Source organism: Camelina sativa, chromosome 8 (genome assembly GCF_030686135.1).
Source record: "Camelina sativa cultivar CO46 ecotype springtype chromosome 8, ASM3068613v1".
NCBI classification, from domain to species: Eukaryota; Viridiplantae; Streptophyta; class Magnoliopsida; order Brassicales; family Brassicaceae; genus Camelina; species Camelina sativa.
In genome coordinates, this window is record NC_141887.1 from 11741254 (window position 1) to 11760368 (window position 19115).

At 34.9% G+C, this 19115-nt stretch overlaps 1 protein-coding gene and 1 long non-coding RNA gene across 2 annotated transcripts; both read left to right on the forward strand.

Moving 5' to 3' along the window:
- The first annotated feature begins 11724 nt into the window (after nt 1-11724).
- On the forward strand, nt 11725-13021 carry LOC147939963 (uncharacterized). Its single transcript, XR_015563723.1, has 4 exons — nt 11725-11943; nt 12090-12217; nt 12609-12711; nt 12815-13021. It is a non-coding gene; the product is annotated as an uncharacterized LOC147939963 (long non-coding RNA).
- Nucleotides 13022-13929: 908 nt separating this feature from the next.
- On the forward strand, nt 13930-14577 carry LOC104707083 (uncharacterized). Its single transcript, XM_010423356.3, has one exon. It carries the CDS (start codon nt 14009-14011, stop codon nt 14561-14563), a length of 555 nt encoding a protein of 184 aa, XP_010421658.1. The 5' UTR covers nt 13930-14008; the 3' UTR covers nt 14564-14577.
- Nucleotides 14578-19115: the final 4538 nt, after the last annotated feature.

Here is a 19115-nt window from a genome sequence, read left to right on the forward strand (position 1 = left end):
TCATTCACAACATCATATACCCAGCAACAGGAAAATAATTCCACCAATTATATTCCCTTAAATCTCTAACACCATACATTAACCCGCCCTAGAACCGTAAGGGCTCTGATACCAAACTGAAACAACCAGACCCGTTTTTTTAATAATAATAATATAATTAAATATCCCATAATATTTAATTACAATCCAAACAATAAACCAACATCTACAACTCCAATTAACATAAACCAACCATTAACATGCACAACAGAAACATATAAACCTAACTAACATAACCACAACACAACAATTGAGACCCTAGATCATCTTTCTCCTCATCGCCATGATTCCACGCTACACATTCATTACCTGCACCACAAACACAATGAGATGTGTGAGTATTAGCATAATCTAGTCGATCCTCCCATCTACGAGTTATACACACAAGCAAGTCAAGAGTACAACCACAAATAAAACATAACAAACCATTCATTGAACAGGTCGACAATAGCAAAAGAAATAGAGAGGAGGCGTGCATTATGTGGGAGATTAGGGGTTTTTGGTTTAATTAGATTAAACCAGAATATAATTAAACCGATAATTAAACCAAAATTAATTAAAATACTCCTTTGTTTTATTCAACACAACCCAAAATTTCATTCCGGAACATGGATGTTACAGCTATATACACAAGCAATTGAGACAACTCTAACCATCAAACAACAATCAATAACCAAACAACAAACCAGACATCCACATCAACTAAACACCAACCATGCATCGACCGACACCAATAGGGTACGCATTGTCCAACACCAATATGGTACGCATCGATCGACACAAGCTTGCATCGACCGACGCAAGGTTCACTTGCATCGACCGGCGCATGTTCGATATTGCACGAAATTCTTAATTACATCGACTGACGCCTCCACATGGCATCAACAATGCTCCTAGGTCAACTTGCACCGTCCTCGCATTGCATCAAACGACACACAAGGTGCATCGACCGATGCACACGCCGGGCATCGTTTTTTTCCGAAGCTTCTCGCCTGGTCTCCGTCCCTAAACATCCAAAAAAACAAAACCAATGCCACAAAAAGCTTCCCAAAGCCTCTTGCGACACAATAACATTCTAACAAGCCAATAGAACACATAAAACAAGCAGATCAGAGAAATCACAAACTTAGATAAGCCATGGTCATGCACTCACCTTTGCCAAGAAGATTCTGAACCTTAACCAAACAGAGAAACACTCGTAGGAAGCTCCTACACCGATCCCAGCTACAGTTGTCTACAGGAATAGCTTCAAAACGCCAAGAACTCTCTAGAACACCCTCAAAACTCTTTCTCTCTTTCTTTTTCTCCAGAAACGGCCAAACCCTCGAGTTTATGTTATTATCAGCGATTCCAGGGTTTTCCTAACCCCAAAACGCAACGTTTAACCTAAAATCCGTCCGCCATAACCAATCTGCATCGTTATATGCACATCTTGCATCGACCGATGCATCCCCTAAACCAGGATTCTGATTCGCGGATGTTACAAGATCTCTCAAAACCAGCCAAGAAAACTAACAAACCTCCAAAAACCTCAAGAACTCTTTTCTCTTCTCTTACTCTCTCTAAACGGTGACAAAAACAACATCCCAAAAACCTTTTCGTCGACCTTCCACTTAAATAGCTCGGTTTCAGGGTTTTCCTAAATCAAACCGATCCAAATCGACAATTAAATCGAACTGGTCGAACAAGGGTGGTGTCGATCGACACCCATCCCCAAAACTCACAGTTTCGTTCGCGGATGTTACAGAACTTCATAGTTAAACGTGCTTATGCTTGAGTAGTTTCAGGAAGGATGATCATGCAGGAAGGATGATCATGCGAGTGAGGACAAAGCACAAGGAAAGATTATATGGTGATTTGTAGGGACGGTAAAATAGTCTTTAAAGCCTCCCGGACGTAGCAAACCGGACGTCTCATATAGGTGGGCCTATAGGCTATGAGTTGACATGAGGCCCACTAAGCAAGGTGGGTCCATGGATTGGGAATGGACATGGCATCCACTAAGCAATGTGATGGTTGAGACGTTACAATTTTAGTATATTTTGGTGATTAGCAATTTAAAATTAGAATTATTAATCTAAGTGTTAATAAAAAATTTTATACAAATAATTTTATTTGACATAATAAGTAATTATTTTTTAAAAATAAAATATTCTCTACTCTTTTATGTAAAAATTTGCTAAATTACATTTGACTACCTAAATTTTTTAATTCGACATTTTCTTAGGTTAAATTTTATCATAAGACATTAAAACTTGCACAACGAACTGTTCCTAATCTAATTTATAATTTGAATACAATAATTCGTTCTAAACTAGTTATTTCTTGCTTTAGTATTTCTTATATATATCCTAAAAGCTTTAAACTGAAAATTAATTGGTCAACAAACATTATATTACCATGATAACTCTTTCAAATAGTTTTCTTATGATGTATACCAACAAAAAAAAACCAAAAAAAAAAAGTGATACACATATGGTTCAAATTATGGTATATATGTAATTATTTACCGAAAATAATAGATCTATATCTCTACCAAATATTTAAATGAAAAATAAAAGAATATAACAGGATAAACTCAAGACTATTGTTGTCTGCTTTATGTGTAAGTTAATAAAAATAAAGAAAGAAGTTGGTGTAGATAGAATTGGTAAAATATATAAATCAAGAGTAGCTAAATTAGAATGGTGCCAATTCAACCACCATAGACTACTGCAAAAGATCACCCCATTTCTACGTTTAAAAGGATTTAAGTGTCCTCCCTCTTACTTCACTCCTTCCTTAAAAGTTTTAAGTCAAGATCCATTTCTTCTACATTTAATAAAAAAAACAAAATTATTTACGATTTTTTTTACTTTTAAACGAGGTAAATTACATTACCTTCGTTTGAAATTAAACTTTACATTTTTATAATATTTTTTTTGTTCTTTATATTTAACCAATATGTTTATTAACTGTAACAAGAGAAAAATACCATCAATAAGTTGTACTTCACTTAAGCTTATTGTATATACTATATACAAATATGGTATTAGCTATTTAAAATTATTTATTTTACAATGAAAACTCTAAACAATGTACAACTGTCTTCCAAGTATGTTTGCTAGCAAATAGGTAAATACAATGGAAATGAACCTAAAATCACTAAACATACAATATAAAAAATGATGTGAGCGGGTAATGATTTTCAAAATAGATTATTATTATGAAGATACTTTTGATTCCAAAGAATCCAGAGAATATAATCTGCCTATTATAAAGCTGGGTTTTCTCTCTTCTCCTTCCTCTGTCTCATCATTTTTTCTTTCAATTTTAACAAATTAATCCACATCATCAAAAAAACATAAAATATTAATGCATCAATTACTTCACTCAATTTTATAATATTTTTATTATTATTAAAAATAATTTAAACTAAAACATAAACCAAAAACGAAAAAAAAAAATACAACCAAAAAAGTAATATCAAAGTAGAATAAAATAGAGATAATATATATAAAATTAGATATGTCAATCATAACATATAGCAATTGTGTAAATATTTGTAAAAGACTAACAATAGGCGAAAGATTATCATATATTTAATAGAACAACAATTACTTTTAAAAGTTACAATTATTAGGATAAAGAAAATAAGATCTAATGCAGTGGCCAATGGTAAGCCTTAATGCACAAGGCACCACACCCGGGATCGAGTCCCACTTCCTAGGAATGTATGGATTTGGCTAATGGGCCGGCCAGTTGTGGCCCAATGGTTGACAAAAAAAAATAAGATCTTTTTTTTAAATAAAAAAGATACAAAATTTTAAAAGTTTTTAATCAATTCGTGGTATTAAATTATAAATTCATGTTATCGATTAAAAGTCGGTATATATTGTTATTTTTAATTATGGTATAATATAGTTAATAATAATAATATATATATATATATATATATATATATATATATATTTAAAACTGGAGACTATGTTTGTGAAACAATCCCACCCATTTTTTTATATATCCTAATATCTAATGTTGAACGGGTGGGGCTGTTTCGTTTCAAGGACCCAACACTCCCTGGGTCATGGACATCGGTGCCACGAATCTCGTTGCTTCCAACATAGGTAATCTCCATTCTCTTTTTAATACGAGCACCATGCCTTTTGTCACAGTTGGCAACGATTCCTTAGCTGCTGTTAAAACAATTTGTCATGGTAACATTCCTTCTCCATCTCGTTCTTTTCATCTCAAAAACGTTTTGGTGTGTCCTGATATCATCAAAAATCTTGTATCTGTTCGTAAGTTTTTCACCGATAACTCTTGTACCGTTGAATTTGACCCTTGGTTTTTGTGTTAAGGATCTCCAAACCCGTAACAACTTCCTCCGATGTAATAGCCCGGGTCCTCTCTACTCAGTGACACCCTCATCCCCTGTCCTTGCTCTCTCCACTTCATCACTAGATAGCTCTGTTTGGCACAACCGTCTTGGCCATCCCAGCCATTCTACTCTATCTCGTTTTTTTGTCGTTATTTTCTATTTCTAGTCCAAAGACCGACTTGACTACTCTGTGTCAAGCATGTCAACTTGGCAAACATACTCTTTCTCCATTTTTTGATTCTCAAACTCTAGTTACTTCTCCTTTTGAAATTGTTCACTCTGATATTTGGACCTCTCTAATTCCAAGCATTAGTGAGATCAAATATTATCTTATTTTTCTTGTTAATACTCACACTTTCTTTGGGTTTATCCTCTTCGTCGTAAAAGTGAAAAATTTGGCAAATAGTTACATTTTTCTGCCTATGTACAGTGTCAATTCCAATGTCATATAAAATCTCTTCAATGCGATAATGGCGGAGAGTATGATAATCGTCTCTTTAAAAAACACTTTGCGCCTACTGGTTCCCGTTTTCGTTTTTCCTGCCCACATACCTCCCAGCAAAACGGCTGTGCTGAGCGCATGTTAAGCACCATTAACAACATGGTCCGTGCATTGTTGTTTCACATTTCTCTTCTGGGTGAGTATTGGGTCGAAGCTCTTCACACGACATCACACCTACTCAACATCTTTCCCTCGAAAGCAATCAACAATGATGTCCCATTCACACGTCTGTTCAAACAGGCTCCCACATATCATCATCTCCGCACGTTTGGCTATGTTACCTGAATCTCCTATCGACGTCTATTCACAAACTTGACAAGCGCTCTACGCCATCTGTGTTTCTCGGCTACCCCACTGATCATCAACGCTACCATTGTCTTGACCTCCACACCAGACGCATCATACTATCATGTCATGTCTTCTTTTATGAGAAGACTTTCCCCTTCTCCTCCTTTTCTTCCTCTCCTCCGTCATCTCCTCCTCCTATTGTGCCTATGCCACCACCCATTCCTCGGTCTATCTCTTCTCACGCTTCTCTTCCTCCTGCTCCTACTCCTCTTGCACCTATTCCTCCTCCTCAAAATGTTCCTACCACTCAAAATGCTCACCCAATGATCACTCGAGGTAAAAGCGGTATCGTTAAGCCGCGTACTCCATTGTGTCTTCACACTAATGCTACGATTTCTCTGTTACCTTTGACTCATGTTCACGCAGCTAAGGATCCGTTTTGGAACAATTCAATGAATGTGGAATATGATGCTCTTATTAAAAAGAGAACGTGGGATCTTTTGCCACGCCAAGCATACTAACATTGTGCACTCTTTGTTGTTGTTTAAGAATAAATTCAATGCAGATGGGACTCTGAGTCGCTATAAGTTGCGTCCTATTGCCAACGGGCGGTCCTAACAGCTCGGTATTGATTGAGAAGAAACCTTCTGTCCAATGGTTAAACCGACCACGATACGTGCAGTTTTCCATGTCGCCTTGGCTTGTGATTGGCCTCTTCATCAACTAGACATCAAGAACGCCTTCCTTAATGGTGATCTTGAGGAAACTGTCTACATGCATCAGCCTCCAGGTTTTTTGGATAAGACTAAGCCCGATTATGTTTGCCGTCTAAACCATTCTTTTTATGGTTTGAATCAGGCACCTTGTGCGTAGAACACACGCTTTGCTACTTATGTCCGTCGTCTTGGCTTTAATCAAAGCCTTTCGGATCTCTCCTTGTTTGTGCTCTTTCACGGCTCTGAGTTTGCGTATCTTCTCCTTTATGTTGATGACATTATCCTCACTGCTTCCTCTCCTCCCTTGTTGCAACGTATCATCGCTATTCTCAGCTCCGAATTTGAGATGTTTGACGACGGTCCCCTTCATCACTTCCTTGGCATTACCGTAAAATGTGATGCTTCTGGTCTCTGGCTCCATCAACAGAATTATGCTGCTGACATACTTCACCGTGCCAACATGGTTGACTATAACCCGTGTCTCACTCTAGTTGATACCAAACAGAAGCTTGCTCCCGATGGTAGTCCACCGTTGTCTGATCCTACACTCCACTGCAGCTTAGCTGGTGCCTTTCAATATTTGACGTTCACCCGTCCTGACATCTCTTATGCCCTCCAGCAGATTTGCCTCTTCATGCATATTCCCCGAGACTCTCATTTTCAAGCTCTCAAACGCATTCTCCGCTACATCAAGGGTACCATTTCTCATGGCATTCATATGACCAAATCCTCATCTCTCTCCCTTACGGCATACTCCAACTCTGACTGGGCAGGTTGTCCCGCTGGTCGTCGTTCTACCTCTGGCTACTGTGTGTTTCTTGGTGATAACTTGATCTCTTGGTCCTCTAAGCGGCAGAACACAGTTTCTCGTTCTAGTGCCAAGGCCGAGTATCGGGGTGTAGCCAATGATGTGGTTGAGGCAACCTGGCTTCGCACTCTTCTTCTTGAAATGAAGATTCCCTTATCTCGCGCTGTAGTGGTGCATTGTGACAACGTTAGTGCCATCTATCTTGCCTCTAATCCAGTTCATCACCAACGAAATTAACACATCGAGATCGATATCCATTTCGTTCGGGAAAAGGTTGCGATGGGTCACATTCGCGTCCTGCAAGTTCCTTCTCCTTACCAGTACGCCGACATATTCACCAAAGGCCTTCCCTCTCCATTGTTTCTTGATTTTTGGAACAGTCTCACCGTCCAGTCTCCTCCACCGACGCTTTGACTGCGGGGGAGTGTTAGACACCATATAGAGAATGTATAGAATATCTAAATATTCTTGTGAGATACGCTTCAATATTCTCTAGAAGATTCTATTGTATCATATATATACTTTACCTAATGAATGAGACATGACACGGAGTTTATCAATCTTACAAAAACTGCTGCTCCATAAGTCTTCTTAATGACATAAAAATGTACAGACTTGGCCAGACGATCCACAATCACCCAGATAGCATCCATAGTCCATGACACAGGCAAACCAGACCATGCACAAGGATAGTCCCATTAGTAGAGACCAGACATTCCGAACCTGCAGTCTTAGAGTCATTCATATATCCATTTTGTTTATTTATATATCCTAATATCTAGTGATCTCATACTCACTTACAACCTAGCCCTAATCAAACAACATCATATAACATAAAACAATTCAAATAATCAAATAACCATCAAGGAATAAAAAAATAACATAATTCCAACATCTTAAACATGTCATAAAAGAAATCACAGAAACAACAACCTAGCATCCGTTCTAGACAATTATGTTCCACTCTAGCATCCTAACAGAAGCACATAGCAAATAACCAAGCCTCTAAAACATCCTCCTCTTCATCGCCATGATTCCACGATCACACTTTGCCTGTATCACAAACACAAATGAGATGTGGGAGTATTATCATAAATACTGTGTGAGACGGTCCTCCCATCTACTGGGCTATACACACAAGCGAAAAGGCAATCACAATCGACACACAGAACAAACAAATCACACAATGCGTAATTCCACAACCTTGCGTCGACCGACGCACGACTTCCGTCGACTGATGCCTCACCGTTGCATCGATGCAACCCTCCAAATCCCTAGCTGCATTGACCGATGCAGCACATTGCATCATTGTCAAATCCCTAACTACATCTACTAATGCACTCCTTGCATCGACCGTTGCAGTCACGCGACACAACGCCGGACGCGAGTTCCTCCGTCTCCTCTCGGCTCCAATCCATCGAAATCGACTTCCAAAGATCATACAACTCACAAAGAACATTCACAAGCAATCAAGCAAGCCAATAACAACCAAAATCACACAAAACAACCATCAATTCGCTTAGATCAGCCATGGTCACACACTCACCTTTGAGAATGACGAAAAATGAATCTAAACCCACGAAAAAGCTTCCTAACAAGCTCCTACCACGTTCCTAGCCATAGATCTCCACTCCACCATTAAGATCTCTCAATAACAAGCACCAAAACTTCCAAAAACTCTTAAGAATGGCTTCTCTCTTTCTTTTCTCTCTTTCACCACTGAAAACAACCAAACCCGGCGAAAGACGTCAAAGTATTCTTTTATACTTGACTTCAAGGGTTTTCCCCAAACAAAAATGCAACAAAACGAGCGTTTAACATAAGTCGTCCCGCATAAACCGACCTTGCATCAACCAATACACACTCTGCATTGATCGATGTACATCCCAAACCAGAAATCCGGTTCACGGGGGTTACAGTTTGTTAGTGTTAAATTATAAATTCATGTTACTGATTAAAACCAGAAGGATTTGGTGCATATTATTATTTAGAATTCTAAATAATATGAATAATTAAAATTGTTTGAGCTATCTATGTTATTTATCTTTTTCAAAATTGAAAAATGGTAAAATTTGTTAAACAAAGGTATATCCCAAAAAGGAGAAAATATTAATCAAGTGTTTAAAAATTAAAATAACATATATATTAAATAGAAATGTATAAGGTTACTTGAAATAAAACATATTAAAGAAACTTATTCTGAATCTAACAAACCAAAAAAACAAATAGTGAAAATACTAAAAAGAAATTTGAGAAAGCTATTTGTAAGAAAAAAAACAATTATAAAAGTAGTGGTAGATTTTAGAATTTTAACTAAAATTTAAAATACAGGATAAATACTCATATTTAAAAGTTAGAGTAATCTTATGAGTTTGTAGGTTTAGGAGAATCAAAATAATAGAAACATAGTAGAGTATACATATTTGTAAGACCATCTCCAATGGTTTCCTCTATTTTTTCTTCTATAATAGAGGATTTCTATAATAGAGATGTGTTTTGCTCCAGTGGTTTTCTCTATTTTTTTCCTCTATAAAAGAATATTCCCAATAGATTCTATTTTTATTTTACAATTAACACTTTTATTTTTAAAAATTGCAAACTAATCCATTTTACTTTAAATTTTTTAACAATTTCATAAAATTATCTTTTGCAATTGATAGTCTCAATATTTTAGAATAAATTTTTATACTTAAATTTATATTATTAGTTCTTAAAAATACTGATTTTATTTATTTTGGTCATATATAAAAGAAGTTAAAGATTAAGAGGACTACTTTGCAAATAAAATAGTTTACCTCTATTAATAGAGGAAAAAATAGAGTTCCTCTATAAATAGAGAAAAAAAATAGCAATCTCTATTATAGAGGTGAAAGTAGAGTACCATTGGAGCAAAAATTACTCTATAATAGAGTATGGAGGCAAAAATAAGTACCATTGAAGATGCTCTAAGTAGAAAAAATTAAATATGTGAACATAAATTTTCTTTTTTCAAACAGTAAGATAAAATGTTATATTTGATGTTATAATATGCTTTTTATGGATAGAAACGAGTCTAAGTCAAAGAAACATCTCGACAAAGGGTGGGTATAGTCTGTAAAAAAATTTAACGTCTATGTTAGTAAGTAATGATCACACAACTGATAATAAAAAGGAGTATTGGAAGATGTAAAAGATGAAAAATAGTTATGATATCTCTTTATAATCAATATATTATAAGTGAGATAAAAGAATGTGAAAAGAGAGTAGATGCAAGAGATGCCGAGTATACCGAAAAATAAAGAGAGAATTAATTTGTAAAAAATGTTAAAAGAAATAGATAAGGTTATATATCGCTTAATAAAATAAATTTGATATCTGTATAGATTTATTTTTTTGATATTTAATAATTATAATTATATTAAATGGTTAGCATTAATAATAAAAAATTATAGTCTCGTGCAATGCTCGGGTTATAATTCTAGTAATATATATATAGGTAGCCTATGGACTTTTTCGGTGATTTAAATAAACAAACAAGACAAGAGCAACTAAACAGACACACGTAATCATTGTTGATATCTATGTTTTAAAAATCGCTAGGCGCAAGTCGGGCGGTCGAGGTGGGACTAGCGCCTAGTAAAAAATTAGAGATTAAATGGAGATTAATCGGGACTAGTTTTAGGTCTATTTTATTAAGTGGATTAATATTTATATATATAGTACTAAATATATGTATAATTCTATTTATGTTAAAAGAAAAAAGATTAAATAAAATATAAAACTATAGTATTGTCTTTAAAATTACGATAAACACATAAAAACATAATTTTAAAATAAAATTTTATGATTTTTATTAAAGATTGTACGTTAGTTATTGTAAAACATCACAAACTCTTAATTTAAATGTCTAAATAACAAAAAAAAAATTTGATTTATATTGGGCTAAAAAAATAATCGATATAGACAAGTATAATTAAATAATCGATGCTAGACTGAGATTAGTTTTTGATCGAGTCGGAAAGGGTGTGCCTAGCGATTTTACGGGGTGTAATGGGTGCTAGACGGGGATTTTTAGAACAAGACTTTTTATGAATACTATGAATATGTAATTAAACCCTCTTTTACATCACATTCAGTTCTAAAATAAGTGGCATTTGATTATTTATTTATTTATATAATCAGGAAATTCGCAAACAAAACCTAAACTATTCTTCGAACTATATATATAAAAAAAAAGATGAGTATTTTTTCATAATTAATTATAAATAAAAAAATTGAACCTTACCACATTCAATTAAAGTTCTCAGTACTAGATCACCAAAATTTGAGCCTAAAAGTAGAAAAATGTTAAGAAATAAATCATTTTCAGCAAAACAAACTAGAAAGCAATAAGTAGTAAGTAGTACTGCCAATTTGTTTCTTTGTCTTTTGATTCATTAACTATTTTGAGTAATGGACGATAAAATATAATTTGATGATATTTTCGTTTTCTAGTAGTTGATTTGTTACCATCTATTACCTTCATCTTCTTATAATTAAAAGAGGAGTACATTTTTTTAAATATCCAAAATGTTGATAGATATTACAGGAATTGCCATTCAATTATGTATGAAGGAGATGATTAATTAAAATGGAGAGGGGTAAATTTGAGAAAAAATAATCGAAATTGGAAAACCCGACCCATGAACCCAAGGATCCGTGTGTTTCTACATTGCATAAACAGACCCGACCCATTTAGAAAACACGCGGATCCTGTTGGAAACAAATTGATGTTTCATATATTTTTCCCTCTTCTCGCCGCCTCGCCAGATTCCCTTTGATCAACTTTCTTCTTCTTTGTGCTTCTTCTCTCGAGAATCTCTCGATCACTCAGAAAAATTTGAGGGTATTTATGAAGAATCAAAAGGTTTTTCAGAAGAGAGGCCAAGATGACAAAAGAAGAAAGATGAGAAGGTATTAGATTCATATTGTAGTGGTCGTTTTTGATTTTTTTTTTTTATTTTTAAAATGATAAGGCTCTCTATTCCTACAGCAAAATTCTAAACGGAACGAGAGAGATGTAGAGGAAGATAGCGCGGTTGACAGTTTTGGAGAAGATGATGTTCAACAATCAACATAATCATCACATGATGAGTTGTCTTCTGTTAAATAGTAGATCTAAAAAATTTCTCATAGCATGTAGTGAGATGACAGCCTAATTTCTGGGAGTATACATTAGAACAGCTCAAGTCGAGTCGACTACTAGGTTGAGGTATCAAAAGTTTAAGAATGTTCTAATAGGTTTTCGGTTTTTGTGTGAATTTGCATCCGTTGATGTGAGTGAATAGTACGCATTCTTCTCAAACTCTATGTTTCTTATGTATAATACTAAAAGCAGAGCATCTTATGTGTTAGCAGGGGACTAAATCTACATATGGTTTCCAATTTTTTTGGAGCAAGTTGAATATAATAACAGAAACAATTCGCAACAGTTCATAGGGTCCAATGATAGTGACACGTTTGAAGTAGAGAACAAGATGAATGGGGTTAGTTAAATTTCAGAAAATTATGTGCTCATTAATATAAAATGTTTTATGTGTTCAGTTTTTTATGAGTTTGAATTCTTTTGGTTGTTTCGGTTCTTGAACCTTTTATTTTATTATGTTGTATATTCTTTTAGGTTTTTTTGTTGTCAAAGTTGCAGGTTTTGTTTAATTAAATTGCAGGTTTTTTATTGTCTAAGTTGTAGGTTTGTTTTGTTTAAGCTATAGACTGCATATTTTAATAATAACCTTCTCTTAGCCTTCTACTTCCACAATTGACTGCATACATGTTGGCCAAGTCTGTCTCTATTTCAGGTTTATCAGTACGGTCTTAAAATTGAGATTAGAGGGTCATTGCTGAAAAGCTGACATTTTGTATATGTTTTGTTTTTAGTTGCTGGCAATCTATGAACAGAATTGCAGTTCAAGGCTTTGTGTGGGGTATCAATTCGTTTGACCAGTGGGGAGTTGAGCTAGGAACAGGTTTGGTTACTCAGGTGAGAAAGCAATTTCATTCATCATGCACTCAAGTTTACTAGCTTCAGTTCTCCGTCTTCCCTGAAGCTGAGATGTTACCAACAAAGTCTGTGTCCACTCTAGACACTTTTTGGCTTAAGGGAAATGCCAAGTTCTTGCTCGGAAGCGTCAATCCAAACCATCTATAGCTCAGAAGCAACAAATCAAACCAGATGAGCCTTGTGTGATGTTTTCATCAGTGAGCTTATCAAGGGAATAAATTAGTTTTCCCTTTTTTTCTTCTAGATTGTCACACTTTGTGTTTTCATTAATTATATGCATTTTCCTAGATTTTGATCTTTTTTAGAAAAGTTGAGGCATGTCCAAAATAAATCATTAAAAATGAAATTATAATTTTAAAAATGATTTTAAAATAATGAAAATGTAAACTAGAAACTTAAGATAGAATATTTTTTTGTAAATTAGAAAAATAATACCGTTAAAACAAAATTAGAAAAAGCGATATATATATAGTTATATGTACTGTGAACTCAAACAGGTCAGATGCGGGCATACTTTATACACCCACAAATTCATTTTATAATATTTTTTTTGGGTAAAAATCTTTAACAACGGGTTTAGACTATTAATCCAACACTAAAACCATTAACTTCTCAAATATTATAAATTTGTAACCATAGTTCATCTTCTCAACTAAGAATTTACAACAAACAAACAAAATGCATAACCTACCATATAACTATATTACTCTATCAAACAAAACAAATCTACAAATAATATATTATCCAATAAAATTCAACCAAAAGAATAAACACATTTTAAGTTGTAAAATATATAAACAAAAAAAAAGATAATTGTTTTGTGGTGTAGCACAAGTCCAAACAAATGATAAACTAACTAGACACTAAATTAAATAATTGAAAATTTATAAACTAAATAAAATAAAAATTATTTTCAAAATAAAATAACTAAAAATTAGTCCCGCGGTGCACCGCAGGTTCAAACCTAGTTATAATTGATAATTGATGGTAGCATGTTTGCTTAGAGATACCTTCATTATTACATCTATATACATAGATATATGATACCTTTACACCCTTAAATATAACCATCCCTTGGTTTTTACTTTTTAGTCGTCCAAAAAAAAAAAACAATAAAAATATATAAGCTTAAAGTCTTTTCAACTACTATTTAACATAACATAAACAAGAGTTTTCTGATAAAACAAATCACCAAACTCAAAAAAAGGCTAAAGTAATAAGAGCAACAGATCTGTCTCTCAATCTTCAGAATTACAAGAAGAAAAGAAGAGAAAAAATGGTTCTAAGAAGCTCAATCTCCAACACAAGAAAGTTCTTCCAAAAAACTATTGACAACTTCAAGTTATTTTTCTCCAACGATGGTACTTATCACAAACTACCCAAAGCACCTAACATCAATGCACATCATCATCCAAAGTCCAACATCATCACACCAACATCATCCACACACAAACAGTTTCAACCGAAACCCAAAGACTATGTGACTACAAACAGAGCTTTGACTCTAGAACCGAGAAGAGGAGACAGAGACGAGACACTACTTTCCCAACCAAAGGTGAATCTTGTTCGTCTAAAGCTAAAGGAGATGGAGAAGATGATGAATAATGATATAATAAGCGATGAGCATTATATCTCAGATGTAAGAGAGTTTTTGCATTGCTACTCTTGCCTTCGTTATACTGCTTATCGCGACGTGGTTGAGCATTTTTTCATGGAGGTCTACTCTGATTTCTTTAACTCTCATCATCATCTCGAGCACACCCGAGAGGCTGTACAAAGAAGGCATCCAACGGTGGTTCGAGTTGGATCGTACGGTGGCCATCAAAACTGATGGAATGGAAAACTTCTAATATACATGATCAGTGATTGATATGATTAGATTATAAAATTAGTTTCATTTTTTCACTCTTTCTTTTTCTTCGTATTTTTGTCAAATAGAATTTTTTTTTAATAGAATTTTGTAGTTTTAAATGTTTCTGAAGGTTACAAATAACAGTTGATGAAACGTTTTATTTTCTTTGTTTTGTTTGGTGGGTTATGTACCACTTTTCCTGGGAATTGTAAACTCAACTGGTTTCATTCAGTGATCAGGCTAATCAAATAAACTGGAAACAATCAATTTCAAATGAAAACAAAAACCGTTCAAATTCCGTTGAACAAATGTCATTAACGGATTTTAGTCCATCTATTATACGTCGTTGAAATTTAGATTGGACAAACCAAATCTTACAAAATATTATCCAACTAAGATTTACCCCGTGGTATATCATACCATAAGTCATTTATTTTATTTTTAACTTTTTAAATAAAATTTAGATAATTTTGTATTATAGTGAAATCGAGAATTTCTGAGTTTAAATATAAATGTAAATCCAAATTTATTTTAAAATTTCGCCAACAGAAATATACGGTAGGACATGTTGGATCAATATTACGATAGGGCGACAACATCGATCGATGCAGGGAGTGCATCAGTCGACGCAGTCGCGAGGATTCGCGAACAATCGAGATGATGCATTGGTCGATGCAAGGAGTGCATCGGTCGACGCAAGACACGATGCATCGGTCGATGCAAGGCGTGCATTGGTCAACTCGAGGGAATCAGAGAATTGCATCAAACGACGATAGGTGTGCATCGGTAGACGCGAGGCACGATGCATCGGTCGATGCAAGGCGTGCATCGGTCGATGTAGGGGAATTTGCATTGGTCAACACAAAGCGTGTGTCGGTCGATGCAGTTCTCAACTTACGAGCGCTTTGGGGCTTGGTTGGTTATTATTAATGTGATTGTTGTTTGTCCTTGGAGTTCTTATTGCTTGTGTGTATAGCCCAATAGATGAGAGGATTGTCTCACTAAAAAAAATAATACTTACGCTTCTCTTTTGTGTTGTGACGCAGGTAAAGGCAACGTGTGATCTTGGAATCAGAGCAATGAAGCGGAAGATGTTCTAGAGGCTTGAATTATTGTGGTCTAGCTATTGTTAGGTTGCTAGAGTTGAGTCGGTAGGGCATTGTAGGATGCTGGTGATTGCTTCTTGACTTTGTTGGTTTTTGGTTTGTCAGAGTTGGATTGGATTATTCAATGTTGAGATTATTTATTGGTTTGTTGGTATTATTTTGTTATCCGCTGCTATTGAATGATAATAGGTTGTTAGTGGATATGAGACCATTAGAGATTTTTATATAGTTCGTTGTGTTGCTGTATTTTTGGGATGTAAATAAGCTGGATTTTTTTGGTAAGATTCAATTTGTTTAAATGCCTATTTGTATAGGATTTTCGGTAGATATTTTTTCCGTATACGTTTATTTTTGGGATATATTTATCTATAATTAACTATTCTAACAATGATTTTTTAGGATGTTATTAATTAAAAATTTTAAGCAGGATCAGATTAGTGCAATCGAGTTTGTTTGTTTGAATGAAAACCGACCCGACTACCGACAATAATGATTACACAAATAACCTTAATGAGTTTTAATTAATTGGCTAAACCTAAGGGTAATAATGTGAGTCGTTTGGAAAAGAGAGATGAAACAAATTTGTACTCTGAAATTGTTAAGATAGATGGTATCTATAGAGAAAGTTATAAATGTAACTTCCATCACTTATTCTATAAATAACCATTCTCACATCATATCCTTCTCCACCTTATCTCAAATCTTAAATTTTTTTTTTTTTTTTTTCTTTTTAATGTTCAAGTATGGGTTGAAAACTCAATTGAGATATCATTCTAAGAGTTTAATTATATTTTTGTTTAATGTATATTTTACATTGTTTTTAGTTTTATTTTTTCTTTGTTTTATGTATTTCCTTTCTTCTTGATCTTTTTATATTATTGGTTCCTTTGATTCAACATTCTCTAATAATGACTCATATTCTCTTCTTCAGCTGAACATAAAAAATAATCTTAAAATCTCTAAAAGATTAGAGATTCTTGTAAATTAAACAAATAGATATATAATCATCTCTTAAAACAAAACATTAATATTTTATGTTATTTTACTATTCAAAACATTTATTCAGTATACACATGTATCAAATAAGTTATATATTAGAAAGAAAAAGAATATAAGTAATGAATTAGTTCTTGTGGCTTAGATCATAAGGCGCAAAAAATATTACATATAATTAAATAGTTTTAGTTAAATAGTTTTCATCTTTTCTAAACCATATCCCATCCATTCACGAAGTTGACTGCATTGAGGTTCAACTCTATTTGGACTGTAAACTTGAATGTCATTATAAAATCTCATCTGCTCCCCACACTTAAATAGACAATGCCATATTGTTTTACTGAATATTCTTCCCTGACTTTAATGACTCGCTAAGCTTCGTGGTTTAGGTATAGGACTCCTAAATCTTTTTTTGAAGCGGAAATGATATTGGAGAACTTGACCATGACCGAGTCGATTCCAAATTCTTATCATGTTTTCCTGACAAGCGTAATTTATTTCAAAATAAATAACAATAACTAACATAGAAAGTATTAAATGCTTCACATTTTTGGATCTAAAATGATAATTGAAATAATAAGGGTATTGTACTACCCGTGGACCGAATTGTGGAAATTCGGTAAGGTGTCGATCGACACCTTATGCGAATGAGTCAACTGGTTCAATTTTAAACTATATGGTTTGCATGGTTGGTTTAGGAGAGCTCTAGATCCGAGTATAAAAAAGAAAACTCGACTTCCTTCGTCTCTTTAGCCACTTTTGATATTTCCAGAGAGAAAAGGAAAAGAGATAGTTTTCGAAAGAGCGTTCTTGGGTTTTTAGAGATTCTTGTCTCTGTTGGTCTGTTTTTCCTCCTGGAGAGTGAGGTATAAAGGCTAGGGACGTGTGGGAAGGTTATTGTTGGGCTAATTTCATCGTTTGGGGCTTAGATCTCTTTGTTTGGCTAAGGTGAGTGCATGACCATGACTTATCGAAGCTAAGATCTCTGATTTCTGTGACTTTGTGTGTTGTGTGATTGTTTCCTTTCAGTTTTATATGTTTTTCGGGGCTCCTGAAGCTTGGATTTGTTCCTGGGATCATTTGGGACGAATTGGAGAAGTTTCAAGGCGAGATTTGGAGGTTCTTGTCGAAGAGAAGCGATGTTCGACATGAGTGTTGATCGACATAAAGAGTGTATCGATCGACACAAACGCGATCAGTTTTATATGTTTTGCGGGGCTCCTGAGGCTTGGATTTGTTCATGGGAACATTTGGGACGAATTGGAGAAGTTTCGAGGCAAGATTTGGAGGTTCTGATCAAAGAGAAGCGATGCTCGACAATAGTGTTGATCGACATAAGGAGTGTATCGGTTGACACAAACGCGAGGACAGCTCGAGGACTTTAGCGAATCTCAGTCGACACCATGTGTAGGTGTCGATCGACACTGCTAGGGTTTCGGGGATGTCGAGCAAGGTGTTGGTCGACACCAGTTGTGGTGTCGGTCGACACCAGATGGCAGTGTCGATCGACACCCACTGATGTCATTCAACACCCTTCTTCAGTGGCGGCTGATGTTGTGAATGCTTTGTATATTGCCTGGTTGGTTTTATTTTTTGTTGTTTGTGTCATGAAGATATTTTATTTCTTGTGTGTATAGCCCAATAGATGGGAGGATTGCCTCACTTAATATTTCTGGTAATACTTACGCCTTTATTTTGTGTTGTGGTGTAGTAAAGGCAAAGTGTGATCGTGAAATCAAGGCTATGAAGAGAAGTATGTTCTAGAGGCTTGGTTGATTGCTATATGTCTTTTATAGGATGCTAGAGTGGAACTTAGTTGTCTAGAACGGGTGTTGGGTTGATGGTTCTATGGCTTTGTTTTCTGTTTTGGATTGTTGTTGGTATTGGTACTATGTTATTCGTTTATTCGTTATTGATTTATTGGGATATTTTTCTGTTATCCGCTGTAGATTGATTGGGGTTAGGTTGCTAGTGAGTATAAGATCACTAGTTCTTAGGATATAAAAAAAAACAAAAAAAAAGGCCGTGTTGTTTCAGTTTGGTATCAAAGCCCATACAGTCCTTGGTATGGGTTCACTGTGTAACGCCTCGACTGCCACCTCTCAGTGGGCCACATGTCCAATCCCAGTTCATGGGCCCACCTTTTTAATGGGCCTCACGCCCTCTCACTAGGCCCGTGAGCCCATCTATATGCAACAGTCAGTTTGTTACGTCTGGGAGGCTTTAAAGACTTGTTACCATTCATACAAATCACCACATGATCTTTCCCTATGTTTTGTTCTCACTCGCACCGTTGTGACAGTCACTTCCCGGAAGGTTACCTAACCTAAGACTACTCCACCTTAAACACGCTTAACTCTGAAGTTTTCTCAGGACCCTTGACCGAAAAGATAAGTGCACTTTAGTGACATAAGTGGCTGAATCAATTC

Coding starts and splice junctions, on each gene's coding strand:
- LOC104707083 (XM_010423356.3), top strand. CDS start 14,009: ATGGTTCTAAGAAGCTCAATCTCCAACACAAGAAAGTTCTTCCAAAAA.